The following is a 22,970-nucleotide window of genomic DNA, read 5'->3' on the forward strand; positions in this document are numbered from 1 at the left end:
ACACAGAGCACATTAAGTTTCTATAAGTCACTGATATTGGACAGAAAGGCACAGTTACCATTTTATATACTACTTTAAAATAGCCACTTTCTATACCTTTGATTGCCTTTCCAAAAGATTTTTCCCAAGCATACATTTTAATCAATTTAATGCATGTTAAAATCTCATTCATTGTTTGCACACGCGTATCAGTCACTGAAATAGCAGCTCGTCGGAATACGGATGTGAGCTTAGCCATGAGCATCTGCAATCAAGATGTAAAAATGCTATTAAAACATATCCTTAAAATGGAGACGTCTAACAAAAAATGTGAATTTAAGCAAACATGTTTGAGTGTGTGTTTGTGTGGATGGTAAATGCCTACAACTGGCAATATTGCAGGAGCCAATTGCCACATCCTTTTAAAGTGACAGCATTATATTGCTACCTCACTAGCTAGTCTTTATACATTTGAATGTTTTTCCTCCATATGCTTCCAAACTCTTTTTTGAATATTCATGTTTCCAGTTTCTGTTGATACTCATTGTAGTATTCCAATGAACACATTAAAGGCCTCATTCAGGACTCCATTTTTGCATCCAATATCATATATTGTATAGATTTCTTGTTCCTTTTCTAATTTGACTCTTCTTCTAAGATGTGTGTCACCTAGACTAGAGCTTGCTTCCATGTTCCATGGAAGAGGCCATTAACATATCATGTAAAAAACAGGAACAGATCTGTATGTTCCTATACACCTTACTATTTAGACATGACGAGGGAACAACAGGAAACAGCTGTGATTTCCTTTTCACCTTAATATGTAGATTTGACAATCTTTGTATATATTTTTACCCTTACAGATGCTAATATCAAGTTAGAAAAAGAACAAGAAAGCTATACAATATATATTACTGGATGCAAAAAGGGAGGCCTGAATGAGTCCTTTATTGTGTTCAGTGGAATACTGTAATGAACAGCAGTAGATGCTGGAAACATGAATATTCAAAAAAGTTTGGAAGTATATGGAGGAAAAACATTCTAACGTATAAAGACTAGCTTGTGAGGTAGAAGTATAATGCTGTACTTTAAAGGATGTGGCAACTGGCTCCTGCAATATTGCCAGTTGTAGCCATTGACCATCCACACAACCACACACTCAAAAAAAAAAAAACCTGCTGCCAACGTATTGTAAACACTTTGAGGCAATGGTTTGTGGTTCTGTGTGTTTAGCTCCTATAGGTGCGACAGCATTGTACAGTAGGAGATTATCAAATGTACTTTAGAAACTGTTAAGATGTGCCTGAAAAAGTTTAATCAATTGAAAACACATTTCATTAACTAAACAGCTCTATGCATCCCTTTTAAACAGAAATAAAAGACATATAGCTTAATTTAAAAGTAACAACGGATTATTCCACTGTTACTGCTTGAAAGGAAAGCTCCTTTAACTATTCTGAATGTAGTTTATTCTTTATATGAAAAATTTAAGCACCAGTGAATACTCAATTAATACATTAATTAACACACTCGAACTATCTTGAGGCCATATTTTCATAATAGTCTCTACGCTTGCACGAGTTATTGATTGTACAACAGGTACAAAATTGCAGTTACATATGTTAGAATTATCATCTGTAACTATCGTACCTGATTGTTTTTGAAAATTTGGCCCTTGTTTTGTCTTTAAATCACATTCATTTTAGTTTTTCTAAAACGGCTTAAATGGCAACACCAAAGTGAAAAGATACTTGCAAGTAGGTATTGCAGTGCTGTGTATCAGAATGAGATCAGAGGCCTAGGTAATAGAAATTCAGATATTGGGACAAATTCTCCTTTTAGTTATTCCAGAGCAACTGTGAGAATAGAGTTACTTTGCATTTACTGAGAGAAGAACATGATCCTTTATTGAGTTCTTTAATAAAATATGATTTAAGGTAAGGATTTTCAAAGGAGCCTAAGGAGTTAAGTACCCAACCCCACATTAAATTTTAGTGCCTTATACCCTTAGGGTCCATTGAAAATCTCAGCCTTACATTTAATATTGATCAATGTACATATAAAATGATTAGGAAAATTAGTCACTTTACCTGTAGAGGTATAAATATAATATAAACAAATGTTCCTGTGAGTGCAGTGGGACCAAGAATAAGACAAGAATATATGGTACAAACGATCATTAGTGCAGGCACAGTAATTGGCAGAGGACAAAATAAGGCAGCTTCAAACATTCGATAGCCATCATTAGATAAAACATTAATGACCTGCAAACACATAAAAAGAGAGAGATGAATAGTTCTCCCTTTTATCAATATTTTTGTGACCAAGAGTTTTTAAACCAATCATGTTTTTATAATCCCAGGAGTAAGACTTTCAGGATCCATTATCCATATACTGTTTATTAGTGCATCAAGACTTAAGTGACTATACCATTTAAATTGACTTATTTTAGTATTTCACAAAAACAGCTCAGACATTAAAGGCCACCTAGAGGTTAAGAAGTAGAATATGATTATGAAAACTTACCTCACCAACAGAGATGTGTGTCAAAGACTTAAATGCTAATAGATATTCAAAAGCTACTGTAGATACAGCAACTTTTAATCGTATAGCTGTACGGTAGTTGATGGCCCACGCCAATGCCCAAAATATTACTTTGGAAAGTTCAGCAAGAAAAAGTGCTATGCAGAGTCCAATTCCCTGAATGCTGTCTTTGGAGACGCTTTCACTGTGCTGTAGAATTTTATGAATGATCACAGTCTGCAAAGAAATTTCAGAATTATTTTTTAAAATTGCATCATGAAAATGTTTACATCTGTTAACCTTTGGGAAGTTCAACACAGCAAAGTCAGGAACTGTGCTGCTTCCACAGATACCTCTACAATGCACACTCCTTTCAGTGGCATGTAGAGTTCATAACCTACATGCCCCCCTAGCAGTGGTATACATAGCAGTGTAGATGGTGAGGCACTGCTTAGGTGAGTAGAGTGACAAAACAGCTGAACCATGCAGGTATGTGCCCTATATTACTCTGCAGTACCTCTCCATCTATGCAGCTATTTTAGTAGTGTAATGTTATGCTACCTCCTCATTGCTGGAGTCTTTCACCACTGCAGGGAAAGGCTCCAGCAGCAGGGAGCCTGAGGGGAAAGGCTCTGGCAGATCCCCCCACCCTCAAGAGCCTTTCCCCACTGACTACCCTCCCTCCCCTCAGAGCCCTTTCCCACTGTCTATCCTCCCTCCCCTCAGAGCCTTTCATGACATGTGTACACATTGCAGTGTGGACTCAGACGACTTTTCACTGCAGGGTGTAGCTACATGTACCCTACACACCTCTGCAAGTGCTGCGCAGTGTAGGCATACCCAGCATGGTACCATATGGGATTTATACATATAAATAATAGAGGTTTTGGGAAGGAAAGTACATTTTATATTCATGAGGTACTAAAGGATAGGCACTCAGATACTATGGTGATGAGTGCAGGATGAGGCCTGGCTAGATTTTAATAGATGGTTACCAGTTACCTATCTGTCTGTCACATTTGAGAACCAGGTGGTTTCACTGCGGGAAGATTCTGAAATTAGTTACTTGTATTATTGGCCCAATGAAAATATTTATCCACTCTTGATATCCTGATATAAACCACTGAAATCAGCTCAGGTAGCTAGTTACCAAAAGTTGCTGCTACTCTGTGAGGGAGGTATGAACAAATACATTAATTGATAAAACTGCAATAATGGGGATTTCAACTAAGCGTGCTTAAACTGGTCAATTGTCACATCAGAACAAGGTTTAACAATTGCTTTTTGCAACAAATAGTTCCAAAGGGAGAGATTATTCTGGACTTGTTTCTTATTACCACAAAGAATAGGTTGGTTCAAGGACAATAATAGAGCCACAAAGTAATATTGACTGCAATATAATTAAGTTCAACATCCTTGGAGGAGGAATCACACCAAAAGCTGGTATGCTGAGACTAAAATTTAGAAAGTGGGATTTTTTAAATTTAAGAGGATGATTGACAGAACTGAAGGGCAACAAATTTAAAAGACAAATTGCTAAAAGAAAAGACGAACACAAAATTTAATGAACCATTGGAACTCATTCCCATGAGATATCATTGAGATCAGGAGCTTATTAGGATTCAATAAAAGGATTAGACATTTCTATGGCTAATGAGAATATCCACAGTTACATGGGACAGGAATAAAAAATGAACGCTACAGTAGTACATGTAATAAAAAGAAACCTCTGACAAGAATCAGGGCCTTTAGCAGAGCCAGTCTAGCAGCAGGGCCTGCAGCAGACATTCTCCGGACAACCTAATGAGCACAGCTGGCCTGTGGCTGCTTGATTGGCTACACAGCCTATTTGACTGGAAGAGCCATCAGACTGGCTCTTAAGCCCAGCCGCAACAGCAGTTCAGGGGCAGCTCAAAGCATTTGCCCATAGAAGCAATAGCTCCTGAGTTTCTTGTTAGCTTGTTTCTAGGCCTGCTTCTGCCTTGGACCCAGCTTTTACCTGGAGTGAGGCAAGGCAGCCTAGTTCTTACAGGGAGAGTCCCCAGAGCCCAGGCTCCAGCCTGAACCCGAATGTCAACACTGCAATCTTATAGCACCACAGCCTGAGCGCAATGGGCCAGCCACAGATGTTTGACTGCAGTGCAGACATACCCTAAGGCTCTCAGTTCCTCTCTTCCCACAAACAGTTTTAAAAAATCACTGGAAATCACTAATGAGGTAGAATAATCTTATTTGTCAACTTGTTTCTGAAATCCTTCTGACTTATCGGGGTTTCCTCCTTACCTTCTTCTCAAGTTCTTCTCAAACAGATACTATCTCTCTTAAGCCCACAGAAATATCTTTGAAAATCATCAAAGAATGGTGAAGCAAAGTTTCCCCCCCAAAATCTGCCATTTCTACTTTAAGAAGCTGTAAAATGTAAGCAATAAATAGGGATAGGTGAATGACAAGCATTGTGGATCTATTAAAGATTGAAGATGGCCCTGTTGCCTACCCCTTTCTTGTATGGACTCTGCCCCATTCCTGCAGCAAGCTATGGCTCCTCTACTTGATGCCATTGTCTTTAGAGGCATTTGCTGCCTTGATTTTCTGTAGCAGGAACCATTTTGCATGTCTCTTCCTTTTTAACAGTTATTAAAACCCCCATTCCTTTGTATCCCCTTATTATGGAGATTCTCAACAAACAATCTTTTGCTTTGTGATTGTTAGGTAGATGATACAACTAAGATTTTTGAGATGGTCACAAGTTAATGTGATATTATTATGGGGCATTTTTACAGTGCAAGTTTTTGTTGTTGGTTTTTTTTAGTACTCATGTACATCTTCTAGATAAAGCATATTTGCCAAGGAAGCTCATGGGCTTGCCTACTTATAGAGGCAAATACTTTAAATGTAATTGGTACTGTACAAATGTTTAACTTCTGACTTCACAACAGAAATGGCACTAGTAAACAGAATAATAATGCAGGATACTCTTAAAATCTGCAAATGTAATACATACTGCATGTAGTAAACATACGGTGATACGATGACTAGGTCCTCAGACTACAGTGATGGGTAGAAGGACTCAGAACATGTTTCTGACTAATGGAAGATTGCTGTTAGGGTCTCTGTGAAGAATTCAATACTTTAATAATAAAAATTACTTTAGATTTCTATTGATTTGTCATATATAGAATACGGGGATTCTACATGTATGAACAGCTAGCAGGCCTTGAACTCTTATAAGTTGAAGCTCATGTTATATGTCACCAGAAATCTTTTTTAGATTTGCAATAAAATATCTGATTTGACCCAGACCTTCCATGACACCATACTTTAGATGAGACATAGCTTTATAAAAAACAAAGATTAAAGTAGAGTCATTTGGCCTTGAGATATCCATGGAATCCTCTCATTACAGGTGATTGGTGAGATTAATGTCTTTTAATGCCTGTTAGTTCTTTAAAATTCTATCAATAACTGAGCAACAAAAAATGGTCTCCATTTCCCATACTTAGTTTATCAGAGAGAGATTAATTGCAGTACACTAAAATTGTTCATCAGTATGGAACTACTTACTGGTCCTAAAGCAGCCAAGATAATACAAATGAAGTTTGCTATCACATCCACCAAAATTCTTGTTCTCTGAAACTTAAGAACTACTCTGACCAACGAAGCTTTTTCAGGCCCAACTCTTGCAAGCTCTGCTTCCCAAAGGAGTCGAAATCTGGAGAAAAAAATATCCCCACGTATTAAAGAGTAGAAGGTTAAATAGAATAGATAAATAGATAAATAAATAGAATGGTAAAGCATTTTTTCTAATCACAACAGTTAATAAGAAACATATATGAAACTGCTACGATGATAAAATTAAAATTCAGTTCCTCATCCTGTCAATCAATAGTTATAGAAATCTAAAAATTATACAAAGAACATTTTTATAGATCAACAATTCATGAAGGGAATTCATTATTCAATGTGATTCCTCTAAGGAAATTATCACATTGAAAACATTAAAATTTGCAATCTGAGGACAGATATTCTTAACTGTTCAGCTAAGTGTATGTATTCCAAAATGGACTCGGTTGAAATAGTTTTCAAAATCTCAGGAATTAATTGGTTGCTGATGGTACCTGGGGCTGAACTAATGAATACTACAACCACTAAATCAAAGTTACATAGGGTCCTTAATATTCTTTTCCCAATCCATTATGTGCAAAATTTACTAGTCCTTTCAAAGAGCTTTGCAATACATTTAGGCTCAATACTGTATGATGCTGACATTCTGGTCTTGATCCAGTAACACACTTAAACATGTGTTTGAAGTTAATGTACTTATGTGCATTGCTAGATTTGGGCCAGAATGTTCAGTACCTGTCAGGATTGAGCCCTTCAGGTCTGTTTCAAATCCCATTAATGGAAAGACTCCCATGGACTTCAGTGGGCTTTGGACCAGGACCTGTAGTGCCATAGCTGAAGAAGCCTTGTCTGCCATACAGAAGGCTAAAATTTTGGAGGGAGTTCTTGATTTCAACACACCTGGGTCTTCCTTGTGAGGAGTTGCCCCCTACCTCAGCTTCTTGCAATGTGGAATCCTTGTATAAGATATGGGAAGAAAGAATAAATGGAAAAGCAATAAAGGAAAGAGAAGACTCAAGAAGTTTTGTTTCTTTCTCCCTTCTTTTGTATCTTTTTTCAAAAAACAATCCCAACAACTTTTCTTCTTTTCCTTTCTCTTCCTCCTCTTTTTTATTGTTTTATTGTTTTATTGTTTTTTTCTTAAGGGTCCTGTACTGAGTCAAACAGTAGGAAACATGCAAAACATTTTGCAGCTAAAAACTGCTATTATATGTTATATCTAGTGCCCCCCAGAAGTCTCAAATCATGGCTCTCAATAAAGAAAACCACATAAGGAGGAATCTTACAATAATTATATTGAAAAATTGAAATAGTCCTACCTTTTTGCATTTGGCTCTGAACTATCATGATATGATAATGGAGGTAAGGTGTCCACGTTAATATTGTGTCTGTATCCTTTGATCATTAAAGATGAAAGCCAAGAATATGTAGCAAATGAGAACAGTCCTGCATTATCCATTGGGTTAACAGCAGATCTAGGGGGAAAATAGAAGCTACTAATACAGTATTCAAGTTAATTTCACGGTTGTCTCACTGACCTTACAAATGTTAACTGTAGAAAATTATGTTTTCTGAGCCATATAAAGACCTTTCGATACTGTTAGGCAGAGACCATCATGCATCCCTTAGTGGAGTGATAGATAGTATGAATACACCACTTATTAATTAATGATAAGATAAGGTCACACTGATGGGGTGAGAATCTAGTCTGTAGCTTCCAAAGCACGCTGTGTGCTCAGCTTCTGAGCTAAAAACCAGCTTCATTATTTGAAATCAACTGGCATTTGCTGCATTTAATCAGTATCCTCCTCAGATAATGCTACAGGACATACACAGAGCATCAGAGTAGTCACTCATGCTAGCTTTCAACAATGCTGAAATGTCAGATTCTGTCAGTTTAGCTCAGCTCAGATTATGCCTAAAAATTTTCTTGGCATTGTATTAACTCAATTAACCAATTAAATATAAGTGAGACACCTTTAGTAGGTTCATTAAAACAGATAATGCAATTTTAGCCACTAAAATACATTTGAAGTAAATGCTAGCTTAATAGTTGGGGAGGTGGGGGTAATCAAGACTTCCTGAAAAATAAATTTTAATCTTCATTAGCCATCAAAAAATGATTTTCTTTCTATATATTATATTTCAATTATAAATAAATGTGACTTGCTTTGCTTTGAGGCGGACAGGAATCATTGTTTTTAAACTAGGTTCATATTTGTGGTGAAAGGTCATTTCATCATCTCGTATATCTAGATGAGGTAGCAGATACGGTGCTGAAGTAACCATTGCGCTGGTTTGCAGGTACCAAGGTTCCTTGTGCTCAGTCAGATTTCTCTTTGAAGTAAAATTTAAAAAATAGAGCATATTAACATTAATTACTTTTATTTAAGTAACATTTTAAAATATGTGGTAAAGCCCATAACCATTTTCAAACCACAACAATATCTTATCATTGGCGAAAGGCTGGAAAAGATCTCCATAGTTATCTATTTCATTCCCCTGCACAATGTAGAAATACAGTACACATACACTTTCTCCCCATTTATAATGCTCCCATCACCACGGTAACTCAGTAACCAAAACTATAAAAACCTACAAGCTGTCCAAAGCCTTTTGCCTTTGCCTTCTGACGTACAGAGAAACCCCATTAAATCACAATACACTGAACACATGCAGCTCAGCATCTCTCAAAATCAGGTCATTTATTTTTGGTACCTAATATGGATATACCAGTAGGTCCTCAATTTTAGGTACCTATACTTGAAAATGTTGGCGTACAAGTTTAATCAAGTTTATGGTTAACATCTCTAACGCTGTTGCCTCAGTGACCTCCCTTGGCAATTTAGGGTCTTATCCAAACCCCACTGAAGTCAAAAGGAGGTTTTTTTTCTACATTGAGGATGCTAGGATTGAGCCCTTAGTCTGTCTTTGTATGTTATAATGCCTAATCCTTTTATCATTTTTGTAGCCTTTCTATGGAGTTTCTCTTCAGTCTTTTTCTAGTGAAGAGTTTCAAACTGTAAACAGTCTGAGTCTGAATGTACTAAAGCTATATTAAGATATGAAGTGTGTATATAACCCAGAATAGCTTTGCTTTTTTCTCCTCAGTGTAAATTCATGTTGGATTTTTGTGCCTATACCCGTCTCTGTATTTAAGATGTCTTAACTATCAATCTCCATTATGTACTTCTGAATGCTATTATTTTCTTTCCTCCACCGCATGCTCACATAATGCATTTTTCAAAGTAAACTCATTCCCACTTATTTCTGTCCAGTTCTCTAGTTCTCTCTGGATCATTCTGTAATTCTTTTTAAGGGCATGTTTGCAGATGCTCCTCCAGAAATTTTGTGATATCTGCATATTTGATCCATTTACAATTCATTTATTCCAAATTGTTTATAAAATATTAGACAAACATAGACCCAATATTGATGCTATTGGGACCATACACCCATTTGATATCTTGCCTCCATGTAATGAAAATAAACCGTTTGATAGTACATTGATGGAGACTATAAATACCCTGAGCAGAGAGATTTATCCTAGCAGGAGCCAGATTCTGATTTCCTTCACTCCATTTTTACCCCAGTCTTACTGCTTTGTCTTCACTGGAGTTGGTCTTGATTTATATCTGTGACGCTGACATCAGCCGTCTCTCATGTATAAATGCTGGGAGATGGAAACAGGCATCTTGCTCGTTTCCATTGTTTCTTCCATTATTTTTTTTAATCTGTTTGTGCCATATAATTTGTTTGCATGGTCCCTATGGTCCTGCATACAACGAGCACGGACACTTTGATTAGAGTATTTTCACGCAAAAAAATGTTTAAGCACAGTTCACCAGAAAGATGGTAAGTGCTAGCACAGTTTTTCTGGCCATTATAGACAGAATCTCTTTTGTAAACACTTCCTGTCTCCCTTTTCTTTCTAGTTTATGGCAATAAAGTGCATCTGAAACCCCATAACCATTATATTTCCCAGAAAGCAGATTAGACCGTGTAGGAATATATGAACAAAGTGTTTGACACAATATGCTGAGCACTGAACACACAACCAAGAAAAATGAACTCTTTGCTGAATGAGGACTGAGATTTGCAAATAGGACATTTTCTAGCAACCTTCTTCTAAAATGCTGAAAAAGGCATATCTTTGTGAAAAAATGAAAAAGACTGATTACCGTCTGTATCACTGTTCAGAGATTCAAGTCCTATATAACCTTTTATTTCTTGTTACATTTTTGCTCCTGTAAATGCTCAGAGGGATACTGGGCAAAATAACTCCCATTATTTGCAATTTTAAAAATAAACTTACTGCAATCATGTCAGCTGAAGATAATAATCTGCCCAATACAACTATGCTGATTTAAAATACTCAACTGATTTAACAATAAAATTGAGTCTGCTGAGAAATCAAGTTGCCATACTTTGCATGAATGTTTAAAATGGTGCTCTTTACAATTCAACTGCAAAAATCATGTCTCATGTCAATTTCCTTTGGTCAAATCTCTAAAGGTTTCATTTTACAAGTTCTTTCCCTATTTTTTCTTTTATGTAGATATAAAAAGTACAATATATAGTGAGTCTTCTAAAAAGATGTAAAGATATATTTTTGAAGAACAGTTGTAATATAAACTGCTAATGGACAATTTAACAAATAGGGAGGAACTCGTTGAGAATTTGAAAGTAGAAGGCAGCCTGGGTGAAAGTGATCATGAAATCATAGAGTTTGCAATTCTAAGGAAGGGTAGAAGGAAGAACAGCAAAATAGAGACAATGGATTTCAGGAAGGCAGATTTAGGTAAGCTCAGAGAGCTGATAGGTAAGGTCCCATGGGAATCAAGACTGAGGGGAAAAACAACTGAGGAGAGTTGGCAGTTTTTCAAAGGGACACTATTAAGGGCCCAAAAGCAAGCTATTCCGCTGGTTAGGAAAGATAGAAAATGTGGCAAAAGACCACCTTGGCTTAACCACGAGATCTTGCATGATCTAAAAAATAAAAAGGAGTCATATAAAAAATGGAAACTAGGACAGATTACAAAGGATGAATATAGGCAAACAACACAGGAATGCAGGGGCAAGATTAGAAAGGCAAAGGCACAAAATGAGCTCAAACTAGCTACAGGAATAAAGGGAAACAAGAAGACTTTTTATCAATACATTAGAAGCAAGAGGAAGACCAAAGACAGGGTAGGCCCACTGCTTAGTGAAGAGGGAGAAACAGTAACAGGAAACTTGGAAATGGCAGAGATGCTTAATGACTTCTTTGTTTTGGTCTTCACCGAGAAGTCTGAAGGAATGCCTAACATAGTGAATGCTAATGGGAAGGGGGTAGGTTTAGCAGATAAAATAAAAAAAGAACAAGTTAAAAATCACTTAGAAAAGTTAGATGCCTGCAAGTCACCAGGGCCTGATGAAATGCATCCTAGAATACCCAAGGAGCTAATAGAGGAGGTATCTGAGCCTCTAGCTATTATCTTTGGAAAATCATGGGAGACGGGAGAGATTCCAGAAGACTGGAAAAGGGCAAATATAGTGCCCATCTATAAGAAGGGAAATAAAAACAACCCAGGAAACTACAGACCAGTTAGTTTAACTTCTGTGCCAGGGAAGATAATGGAGCAAGTAATTAAGGAAATCATCTGCAAACACTTGGAAGGGGGTAAGGTGATAGGGAACAGCCAGCATGGATTTGTAAAGAACAAATCATGTCAAACCAATCTGATAGCTTTCTTTGATAGGATAACGAGCCTTGTGGATAAGGGTGAAGCTGTGGATGTGGTATACCTAGACTTTAGTAAGGCATTTGATACGGTCTCGCATGATATTCTTATCGATAAACTAGGCAAATACAATTTAGATGGGGCTACTCTAAGGTGGGTGCATAACTGGCTGGATAACCGTACTCAGAGAGTTGTTATTAATGGTTCCCAATCCTGCTGGAAAGGCATAAAGAGTGGGGTACCGCAGGGGTCTGTTTTGGGACCGGCTCTGTTCAATATCTTCATCAACGACTTAGATATTGGCATAGAAAGTATGCTTATTAAGTTTGCGGATGATACCAAACTGGGAGGGATTGCAACTGCTTTGGAGGACAGGGTCATAATTCAAAATGATCTGGACAAATTGGAGAAATGGTCTGAGTTAAACAGGATGAAGTTTAACAAAGACAAATGCAAAGTGCTCCACTTAGGAAGAAAAAATCAGTTTCACACATACAGAATGGGAAGAGACTGTCTAGGAAGGAGTATGGCAGAAAGGGATCTAGGGGTTATAGTGGACCACAAGCTAAATATGAGTCAACAGTGTGATGCTGTTGCAAAAAAAGCAAACGTGATTCTGGGATGTATTAACAGGTGTGTTGTGAGCAAGACACGAGAAGTCATTCTTCCGCTCTACTCTGCTCTGGTTAGGCCTCAGCTGGAGTATTGTGTCCAGTTCTGGGCACCGCATTTCAAAAAAGATGTGGAGAAATTGGAAAGGGTACAGAGAAGAGCAACAAGAATGATTAAAGGTCTTGAGAACATGACCTATGAAGGAAGGCTGAAAGAACTGGGTTTGTTTAGTTTGGAAAAGAGAAGACTGAGAGGGGACATGATAGCAGTTTTCAGGTATTTAAAAGGGTGTCATAAGGAGGAGGGAGAAAACTTGTTCACCTTAGCCTCTAAGGATAGAACAAGAAGCAATGGGTTTAACCTGCAGCAAGGGAGGTCTAGGTTGGACATTAGGAATAAGTTCCTAACTGTCAGGGTGGTTAAACACTGGAATAAATTGCCTAGGGAGGTTGTGGAATCTCCGTCTCTGGAGATATTTAAGAGTAGGTTAGATAAATGTCTATCAGGGATGGTCTAGACAGTATTTGGTCCTGCCATGTGGGCAGGGGACTGGACTCGATGACCTCTCGAGGTCCCTTCCAGTCCTAGAATCTATGAATCTATGAAAACTACAGGACTCTATCAGCAATATAGATCATAATATAGTCATGTGATAAACAAATATTTGCTCATAATGATGTTGGAGAGTTTAGTCCGACAGTGAAATTGTATTATACTTGATTATGTAAAATATGAGTTTTCACTAATGTAGTGCACATGTTGCCATTAAAATAGGAAATGTTAATTTTGTAACATTATATTTGTGATAAATTGGGGGGGGAGGGGAAGCTATCCTTTTGCAGCAGCAGAAAAAGTAATCTCTACTCAAATACATGTGAAGTAAATGCTAGATTATTATTTGGGAAGGCTGAGGTAGCCAAGGCCTACTGAAAAATAAATTTTAATCTTCATTAGCCATCGGAAAATGATTCAGGGAAAAGTTATTTTGTGTGTGTTTATATAAATACATATACAATGAATATTTGTATAAGTCACACATATATGCATTGGGTAAATATTCATCCCAGGACTGGTGATATGGGGACAGGGAATTCTTGTTTTTAATGTTAGAAGTAGCAGGCACAGCCTCCTCTCTCTTTGCTGGAGGATCTTGCCATTTTTGGAAGACCTTAATATTGATTTCAGAGTGGTAGCCATGTTAGTCTGTATCAGCAAAAACAACAAGGAGACTAACAAATTTATTTGGGCATCACATAAGGCTGTAAGGTAAACGGCACCTCTCCCTTCTGTCAATTTTAGGAACAGAGGTACTGCTTCTTAGAGTCTATGATATTCCTGACATTTCTTTTGTTATCACTGAAATTTCTCACTGTAGTAAGGTGGTTACCCCGCTCCAGCCTGAGGGGTTTAAAAGAGCCCTGGCAGAGGGCTGGGGCAAAGGGAAAAGCTACTGGGCTGATTGGGGAAGTAGCCACAGCTGGGCCATGCCCCAATCAGGCCCCAGCTGGCCTGTATAAGAAGGCTGGGAGCCAAGAGCTCACCAGTCTCTCTCTGAGTGCAGAGAGAGAAGGGCCTGGCTGCAGGGAACTAGAGCAGAGTACCTGGGTGGAGCAGGGCTGGGGAAAGGCTGAGGAGCTGGGGAGCTCTAGCCTGGAAAGCCCCAGGCTGTGGCCTAGTGTTAGGCCAGGAGGTACTAGGGGTTGCAGAGGGCAACCCCAGGCTAGGCCAAGGCAGCAGGTCCAAACCCTCCTTGCCAGTGATGAGTGGCCTATACTTCAGTCTGCCCCAGGGAGCGGGGGCTAGTTGGTGACTGGCAGTGGCCTTATTCTGAGGTGAGGTAGGGATAGTGGGTGGGGGTTCCCCAGGGAGGGGAGACCCTAGTACTGAGGGGTGTACTGCCAGGGGGGCAGCACCCCAGATACAAGAGCACTGGGGTCTGGGAGGGATACGGGGCCAGAGGACAGGTGGATCACCAGCCTGCAGGAGGTGCTCCAGGATGCTGGAAGAGCTAATTCCTGAGCCGACCAGCAGGAGGTGCCGCAGGGGTGAGTCCAGACCATCTACATATGGTGAGAATGCGGGTATAGCGGTCCGCCCCTGACACAAGGGGCAGGGCAAGGACTGTGGGACAGTTGCCTGAATCAGAGAGTGGAGAAACTGACAGTGGAGAAGAAATGAAGGATTATTACTGGAGAGCCTGTGTGGCCCGTCTCACCGAGCAGCAAGCCAGGCTGCTTCAGCTGCTGTGGGGGAGGGCACAAGGACCTCATTGGGGGCCAGGCACCTTGGGCAGGAGGCCGGTGCCAAGGCACTGTTGGGCCTGTGGGGAACCAGGACACTTGAAGAGGGTGTGCCCTCATGGAACTCACAGGGCCCAGGCGAGCCCTGAAGGAAGGGCTGTGCCAGAGACAGACCATGGAGAGACTCAAGTGCCCCCTGTGAAGTTAACAGGGGGGCTCCAAACTTGTTGGGCCTGTGGGGAACTGGGGCACGGAAAGAGGGATTGCCCTCATGGAACTCACAGGGCCCGGGCTAGCCCTGAGGGAAGGGCTAGGCCCAAAACAAACAGTAGAGGCCCCATGGCAGGGGGAAGACACAAAGGGTGCTGCTACTGCCACCAAGAGGGGCATTTAAAGAGGCGTTGCCCCCTGAGTCAGAAAGGGGGAGTGCCTGAGAGAAAGGCTCGGTCCAAGACCAGCCCCAGGGAAGGGGCGGTGAAGACCGAGGCCTCTAGAGAGAAAGAGGCTGGGGCAAAGAAGCCCCACCTAAATCTGGGATTCCAAGGGGGAGCCAAGAGGGCTACTGTGGGGACCCAGACTGAGGGGGAAGCGAGCAGGCTGCTTCAAACACTGGAGAGCTTGCGGCAGGAAAGGGATGTCCTGCGGGCCCAGTTGAGGAAGATGCTGGGCAGATAGATACCCCCTTCTTCCCCCCCCCCCCCCGGTGGAGGGGATCTTGAGGTGGGGGGGGTGTAGCGGGGTGGTTACCCTGCTCTTGCCTGAGGGGTTTAAAAGAGCCCTGGCAGAGGGCTGGGGCAAAGGGAAAAGCTACTGGGCTGATTGGGGAAGTAGCCACAGCTGGGCCACGCCCCAATCAGGCCTCAGCTGGCCTGTATAAGAAGGCTGGGAGCCAAGAGCTCAGCAGTCTCTCTCTGAGTGCAGAGAGAGAGAAGGGCCTGGCTGCAGGGAACTAGAGCAGAGTACCTGGGTGGAGCAGGGCTGGGGAAAGGCTGAGGAGCTGGGGAGCTCCAGCCTGGAAAGCCCCAGGCTGTGGCCTAGTGTTAGGCCAGGAGGTACTAGGGGTTGCAGAGGGCAGCCCGGAGATAGGCCAAGGCAGCAGGCCCAAACCCAACCTTGCCTGTGATGAGTGGCTGATACTGCAGTCTGCCCCTGGGCGTAGGGCTAGATGGTGACTGACAGTAGCCGGATACTGAGGCGAGGTAGGGTTAGTGGGTGGGGGTTCCCCTGGGAGGGGAGACCTAGTGTGTGGGTACTGCCAGGGCGCAGCACCCTGAGCAAGGGACACCGGGGTCCTGGGAGGGACACGGGGCCCAGAAGTAGAGAGCAAGGCAGATCACCGGCCTGCAGAGGGCGCTCCGGAGGCTGGGTCGAGCTAATTCCCTGAGACCAGCAGGAGGCACCGCAGGGGTGAGTCCGCTCATGTTACACTCACGTATAACCAAAGCAAAACTTTTTGAAAGTTTGAAAGGCCATCTGTGTATATAAACTTCAATTCAGGAAGCTATCCTTATTCAGGACAACCCTTAATACATGCTTAACTTTGACTTCAGTGAGATTTAAACACAAGCTTAAGTGCTGTCCAGAACAGGGATAGAGTGAGTGAGTGTTAAGCGCTTTACTAAATCAGAGCCTAATAAAAAGGTGTATATGGTAAAAGCAAATTTTATTTTGTTTTTAAGATCACCTTTAATTAATAATGATGAATGAAACATAGACTACCCCAAAAGATGTGCATAACAATTTAATGCATCCTGGATTTAATTAAATGGAATAAGGGTCAAATTCTGCTCTGTTACATTAGTGCAACCCCACTGAAATTTATGGGCATGCACCAGTGTAATTGAAAGCATAGTTGGCCCTACAGTTCTAATTATAGTGCAAATAAACAGTCTTCAATCTCTGGTAGCTGTGGGGCTGGGATTAAAAGGTTGTTTGAATAGGGCAGGAGGTGGGCTAAAACTTCCAGTTCTGGGCTAAAGCATATAGCAAGTTAAATCTGCCTTTCCTGTCATTATTTTATAGTTCATTTCAGTACTGCTTGCACATGATATTCTCCATTTGTCTTCCTGCATGAGGCCTGAAATATGTGGTTACCTTGTATATATTAATGAAATAACTTGCCATATTGGATATCATTTGAGGAGAAACAATGACAGGTTTCAGAGTACCAGCCGTGTTAGTCTGTATCCGCAAAAAGAACAGGAGTACTTGTGGCACCTTAGACTAACAAGTTTATTGGAGCATAAGCTTTCGTGGGCTAGTTATTTCACTCAGATCTCCAATTTTGGTGAAATGTGCCCCTTCCCTGTGATATATAGGAGGTCATCCTCAATTATCTGGTGGTCCCTTCTGGCCTTAAACTATGACATCACAACCATGAATTTCAACCTGTACAGCACATTCTGAGTTGAGAATTCATGCATTGTAATGTACATAATTGGGTCAGTTATATGTAAATTACAACAAATTTCCCAGGTATGTACTGCACATTTAATAATATCTGATATACCAGGTGGTCTTTGGGGCTTTTTGTTTTTGTTAAGTCTGATTAATTGCAATTTTTAAATAACACTCCTAGGAACTTTTCTAAACAGCCATAAGAAACTTTTGCATAAGATACTGAAGAACTATGTCTGCATTCAGAAGTACACAGCCCATCACAAGGCAATTTGACCTGTTAATAAAAAGACAGCAGCTGCAGAGGTTTTTTTTAACAGAGATGCAATGTGCAAAAATAAGTGTCTATATCTGCCATTGTTTTTTATGTACAATACTTTAATAATCTAACAGAATTCCTATGAACATAAGAATGGCCATACTGGATCAGACCAAAGGTCCATCCAGCCCAATATACTGTCTACCGACAGTGGCCAATGCCAGGTGCCCCAGAGGGAATGAACCTAACAGGTAATGATCAAGTGATCTCTCTCCTGCCATCCATCTCCACCCTCTGACAAACAGAGACTAGGGACACCATTCCCTACTCTTCCTGGCTAATAGCCATTAATGGACTTAACCTCCATGAATTTATCTAGTTCTCTTTTAAACCCTGTTATAGTCCTAGCCTTCACCTCCTTCTCAGGCAAGGAGTTCCACAGGTTGACTGTGCTGTGTGAAGAACTTCGTTTTATTTGTTTTAAACCTGCTGCCCATTAATTTCATTTGGTGGCCCCTAGTTCTTATATTATGGGAACAAGTAAATAACTTTTCCTTATTACTTTCTCTACACCACTCATGATTTTATATACCTCTATCATATCCCCCCTTAGTCTCCTCTTTTCCAAGCTGAAAAGTCCTAGCCTCTTTAATCTCTCCTCATATGGGACTCGTTCCAAACCCCTAATCATGGGATGATACAACATGAGGAGGAGAGGCAAACAATGTAAGACAAAGCAAATATATAACTTGAGCTAAAACTTTGTCTACTTCAGTAACTTTAATAGATTTGGTTCAGTAAAGATAAATGCTAAGGTGAAAATCCTGATAAGTGCTGAGCACATGCTAACTATCTGCAAGTACTGTGGACCACAGTGGGAATTGCAGGTGTTTAGCAAGGGAGCAACACCTCTTGGGATTTGGCCACTTTTTTTTATACCTAAGAATAAAATGCCTGTGCAATAATTAATATGGAAGAATGTTAGTTAGACAGCAATACTTCAGACACAGATTTGGGCAAAATAATAGCCAGTAAATTGAATGTTACTCTACAGTGAAATACAGTTGCAGAGAAAGCACAGGCTGTATCAGAGGAGGTATTTCATATGAGACAAGGCAGATACAGCACTAATGAAGCTGCATCTGAATTACCACAAGGATATTAATAAAATGGAGAGTATCCAAAGAAAAGCAACAACTATACTGAAGGATTTTGAAAACATGATTAGGTTTGGGTTAAAAAGCATTAGTTAAATGAGGATTCACTAAGGGAATATATAAAGCCAGATCCAATCCTACACTGACGCTACTGTATGCTGTGCCACTGATGTGACACTGCCCTGAGCCAGCTACTGGAGGACTCCTCCTGCATAGGGGGTATCCTAGGGTGTCACTTAGTCATTGTAGTAGCTCCCACCTCCCTGTGGCCAGAGGAGAGGTGTAACCAGGAGAAAAGGTGCATGACCACAGCAATTCCTGGCTGTTGGAATAGCTCCTTGGGGTCATAAGCAATCATGATAATTTAATAGAGTATAATAAAATGATGATGATTATTATTACTGTTACACAGGTTGTCTCCTCTTTGCTCTACTTCCTATTTCATAATAGCTTTTACAGGGAGCCTTATACTAGGGGCACAAAGGATGTCCTTTTGGAACCTGGTGTCAAGGCCGCTCATCCCTAGCCAGGCTCCGCTTCCTCCCTTGACTTTAGGCTCTTTACTGTTGGAATCTATGACTCAGAGTAGGTGAAACACTAGTGGCTGCTTTTTATTCCCTCTTTATTCCGTAGCCCCAGTCTTTTTCCTAGCCTGCTCTCAGGTGACATGTAAACTAGCAAGAGCAGAAGCCTCCTCTGTAAGGGAAAACATTTTTTAAATGGGAATATTTTAAAGTAAAACTAACAAAAGATGCATATGTCCTATGCGACAAGCTCCCCATTCCCTCCAGCTAGCTACCCCCTAGCCTTGCAACACTTTCCTTTACAGGCTAGCACTACAGTTATTGATGAGTTCTTGTTCCCTTTAGTCACCAGAGGCCTCAAGCGCTGAGCACCCACAACTCCAGCTGATGTCAGTGGGAAATGTAAGTGCTCAGAAAATTAGGGCCAAGTTGGACATCCCTAGCAGGTGCAACACAAGGCACTTATCTGTTTCCTTGGCCTTCTTCTTGTTCCTTCCCTTCTAATTTTGTGTCTTGAATCTCTTCTTTATATTTTCTCTGGTACTCTATTTCTCCAACTCATTTTCATCATCATCTGTTTCTCTCCACATTGAGGGAAGTCCTGCCTGTCATTACTATTACACAGACCTCTCGCTCTCCAACTGCTCAGTCCAACTGCCGCTTGCAACCTGCAGGGAACCTTCTGGCACCAACATTCCTTCCCCCATTCTGTTAAGGAAACATCACCCCAAACATTCTGCCTGAAGCAAAAGCTAGAAGGCGTCCATCGAGAATGCTTAACTTTTTTTATGCATAAAGAGCAAATTAACTCCACTACAGACCCTCTTTGTAGCTCAGCAACAAGGCTCCCCTCCCGTGCAGGATCCTCTTGGGGAACGTAGTGCTGGAGCTAGCCACACCTATATTGAATCCTCTTTCAGAGCCGACACACAGAGAAAGCAGAAAGATATTTCTTTGTTAGCCCCTGTGAGTTTTGAGAGCATGGGGATTCAGTCCTTGTCTGGGGTGGGGACAGGGAACACATCCTGCCCCTTTGGTGTCTTTTAGTAGCCAGTCATAAAGAAAAGAAGCAGTCTTTAGTTGTAAACTGTAGGATCAGCTGTGCAAATGCTGTTTCACGGTACAATATTAAGCACTTTTTAAATGGGCCCATCCTGTATTCCTTACCAAGACAATGGGAGCTTTGCCTGAGTGTGGGATGCAAGATTAGGCCCTAAGATTGTCTTCCTCCCCCAACTGTGACCTTTCTTAAAAATCATAAACTGGAAGTATTTTAGACCATTAATATACCATATTTACTTTGCAGATAAGAAAATCTTCATATGATCTACGTAGACGAGAAATGCTCCTGCCAGTGTAAAGTGGCACTTAAAGTTCCTTTTGTAGTGCCTTCAGACTGGGTGAGTGAATAGAATTTGGGCCACTATACATGTCTGTAATGTAGTTTAATACAATAAATTGTTACTTACGTAAGTGAGGCCAGTAATTCCATTACTTTCTACATTCTTCTCTTTGGTTGAATTATTTTTGGGGCCAGAAAAACATTTACTCTTCCTACTTGGCATTTTCTGTTAATACCACAACTTTCTTTTCTAAAATGGAGAAGAAAAGAAAACACACATTACAAAAACACAGCAAAGGTAAGTGAGCCTGAAGCCTTTTCCATTACCACAACTTTTTCATTCAGGTAAACTACGTTTAAGAAACACTTATCTCCCATCAGCAGTTCCCTAAACAAAAGCTGATCTGGTAGGATGCAGAACAGCAACTTTTAGGGCCAGGTCCTCAGTTGGGTATTAAGGAATGGAGCTATGCTGATTTTTCCATGGGAATTACCTGTGTCCTCCAAAGAAGTTAGTTTGCATCAGATTTTTGTGATGTATTTCTAGTGTTAAAATTTTCACATAAAAATCAAATTCAAGATTGGGTGGGCAATGCACCCTTGATGTTCCTCCTCTTGGGCTGCTAGTTCTGAACTTCTTCCTCCATCCACTTCCAGGCCCCAGCTGGGGCGTGCGCAGGAATAAAAATGTGATGGCTTTTGGAGGGGCATGTTCTATGCATGCCCCAGGGCCAGAGGAGCTCTGTGCCCCCTCCAATTATTGGAGGTGTCTGTGCCCCTGCTTGTTCCCCCCGCCCCTTGTGCATTCCCATGGGCCCTAGTTTTATATCTGGTTGATCTGAACTTTCTCTTGTTGGGCTGCCAATTCTTACTCTCCCCTTTTCACCATGGCCCCTCTTTCATATTTGAATGGAGAGATTGAAATCTGAGATTCACTAGCAAATATTCCTAGAATATTGCACAATGCAATTACTGTGAAAGAATCACACACACACACACACACACACACACACACACAACTGAAAATCTCTGTAAGGTCTTAAACTCATTCTTTTTGTCAGGAATGGACTGCCAGCAATTCTTGGCATGTGTTCCACGTACTGAGCTTACACAACCAACTGGCAGTATTTCAGTCAAGCTGGATATAGAAAAAACCCCAGAGATCCTTTGGGTGAGGGCAGAGGAATGATTGCGGGTATTTAATACAGAGACTACATGTGAAAAATAGCTTTTTACATTTCCAGTGCAACCGTCTAGTGTGAGACATACAGACAAATAAATTTTAGAATTCAGTGCAGTTATTTTATGATGCATGCATTGAATAACTTGACATTCAAAATCTCCTGTTTGATGATATTCTTTTGATTTGTGGGGCCTTGATGATATATGTCACGATGCTGAGAAATATGTGAAACTTTTTGCCACATTTGGAAAAGGTGAAGTCTCTCTATATTGAGACACATAATCTGATGATCAGACTATTCAGCTTTGTTCCTTTACATAGAGAGTAGACAGTGCATCCCATGTAATCAGTCATCTAGCATAACTTTACATGGCTTCAACACTTATGCATAATGAGGTTGTTCCAAATTCATGACAATAAATGCTTTCTACCACATCCTACCTCGCCTTCCTTTAGGTATTCTCCATGGGCCAGATCATCAGCTGATTAAAGCGGTGATTAAAGTTCACATCTGTATGGTTGAGTATATGTTTAAGGGCCTAGGTATCAGTACTCAGCCTGAACTTAGGAAGGAGGCCTCTTAGCTGATATCCTGGATAAGCAGAGAACATCAGAACGGCTACATTGGGTCAGACCAATGCTCTACTTAGCCCAGTATCCTGTCTTCCAACAGTGGCCAATGCCAGGTGCTTCAGAGGGAATTAACAGAACAGATAATCATCAAGTGATCCATCCCCTGTTGCCCATTCCCAGCTTCTGGCAAACAGAGGCTAGGGACACTTCAGAGCATGGTTTTGCATCCCTTCCCTTCCTGGCTAATACCCATTGATGGACCTATCCTCCATTAACTTACCTAGTTCTTTTTTGAACCCTGTTAGTCTTGGCCTTCACAACATCCTCTGGCAAAGAGTTCCACAGGTTGACTGTGCATTGTGTGAAGAAATATTTCCTTTTGTTTGTTTTAAACCTGCTGCCTATTAATTTCATTTGGTGACCCCTCAGTCTTGTGTTCTAAGAAGGAGTAAATAACACTTCCTTATTTACTTTCTCCACATCAGTCATGATTTTATAGACCTCTATGATATCCCCCCTTTGTTGTCTTTTCCCAGCTGAAAAGTCCCAGTCTTATTAATCTCTTCTCATATGAAAGCTAATAATTTTTTATGCCCTTTCTGTACCTTTTCCAATTCCAATTATCTTTTTTGAAATGGGGGCAACCAGATCTTCACGCAGTATTCAAGATGTGGGCATACCATGGATTTATATAAAGGCAATATATTTTCTGTCTTATTATCTATCCCTTTCCTAATGATTCCCAACATTCTGTTACCTTTTTTGACTGCTGCTGCACATTGAGTGGATGTTTTCAGAGAACTATCCACAATGGTGCCAAAATCACTTTCTTGAGTG

At 40.6% G+C, this 22,970-nt stretch overlaps 1 protein-coding gene across 1 annotated transcript in view; it reads right to left on the bottom strand.

The window, feature by feature from the left end:
* Nucleotides 1–20,600, bottom strand: part of LOC135888660 (ATP-binding cassette sub-family C member 12-like) — a 100,585-nt gene extending 79,985 nt beyond the window's left edge. Inside the window, exons 1-7 of the mRNA XM_065416394.1 lie at nucleotides 20,505–20,600; nucleotides 8,294–8,460; nucleotides 7,443–7,598; nucleotides 6,064–6,211; nucleotides 2,506–2,739; nucleotides 2,070–2,243; nucleotides 97–244 (exon numbers count right to left, since the gene is read on the bottom strand). Coding sequence (XP_065272466.1) covers nucleotides 97–244; nucleotides 2,070–2,243; nucleotides 2,506–2,739; nucleotides 6,064–6,211; nucleotides 7,443–7,598; nucleotides 8,294–8,460; nucleotides 20,505–20,600 — 1,123 coding nt within the window. The remainder of the gene's footprint in view (nucleotides 1–96; nucleotides 245–2,069; nucleotides 2,244–2,505; nucleotides 2,740–6,063; nucleotides 6,212–7,442; nucleotides 7,599–8,293; nucleotides 8,461–20,504) is intronic.
* Between the last annotated feature and the right edge of the window lie 2,370 nt (nucleotides 20,601–22,970).

Source organism: Emys orbicularis, chromosome 14 (genome assembly GCF_028017835.1).
Source record: "Emys orbicularis isolate rEmyOrb1 chromosome 14, rEmyOrb1.hap1, whole genome shotgun sequence".
Classification (NCBI taxonomy): Eukaryota; Metazoa; Chordata; order Testudines; family Emydidae; genus Emys; species Emys orbicularis.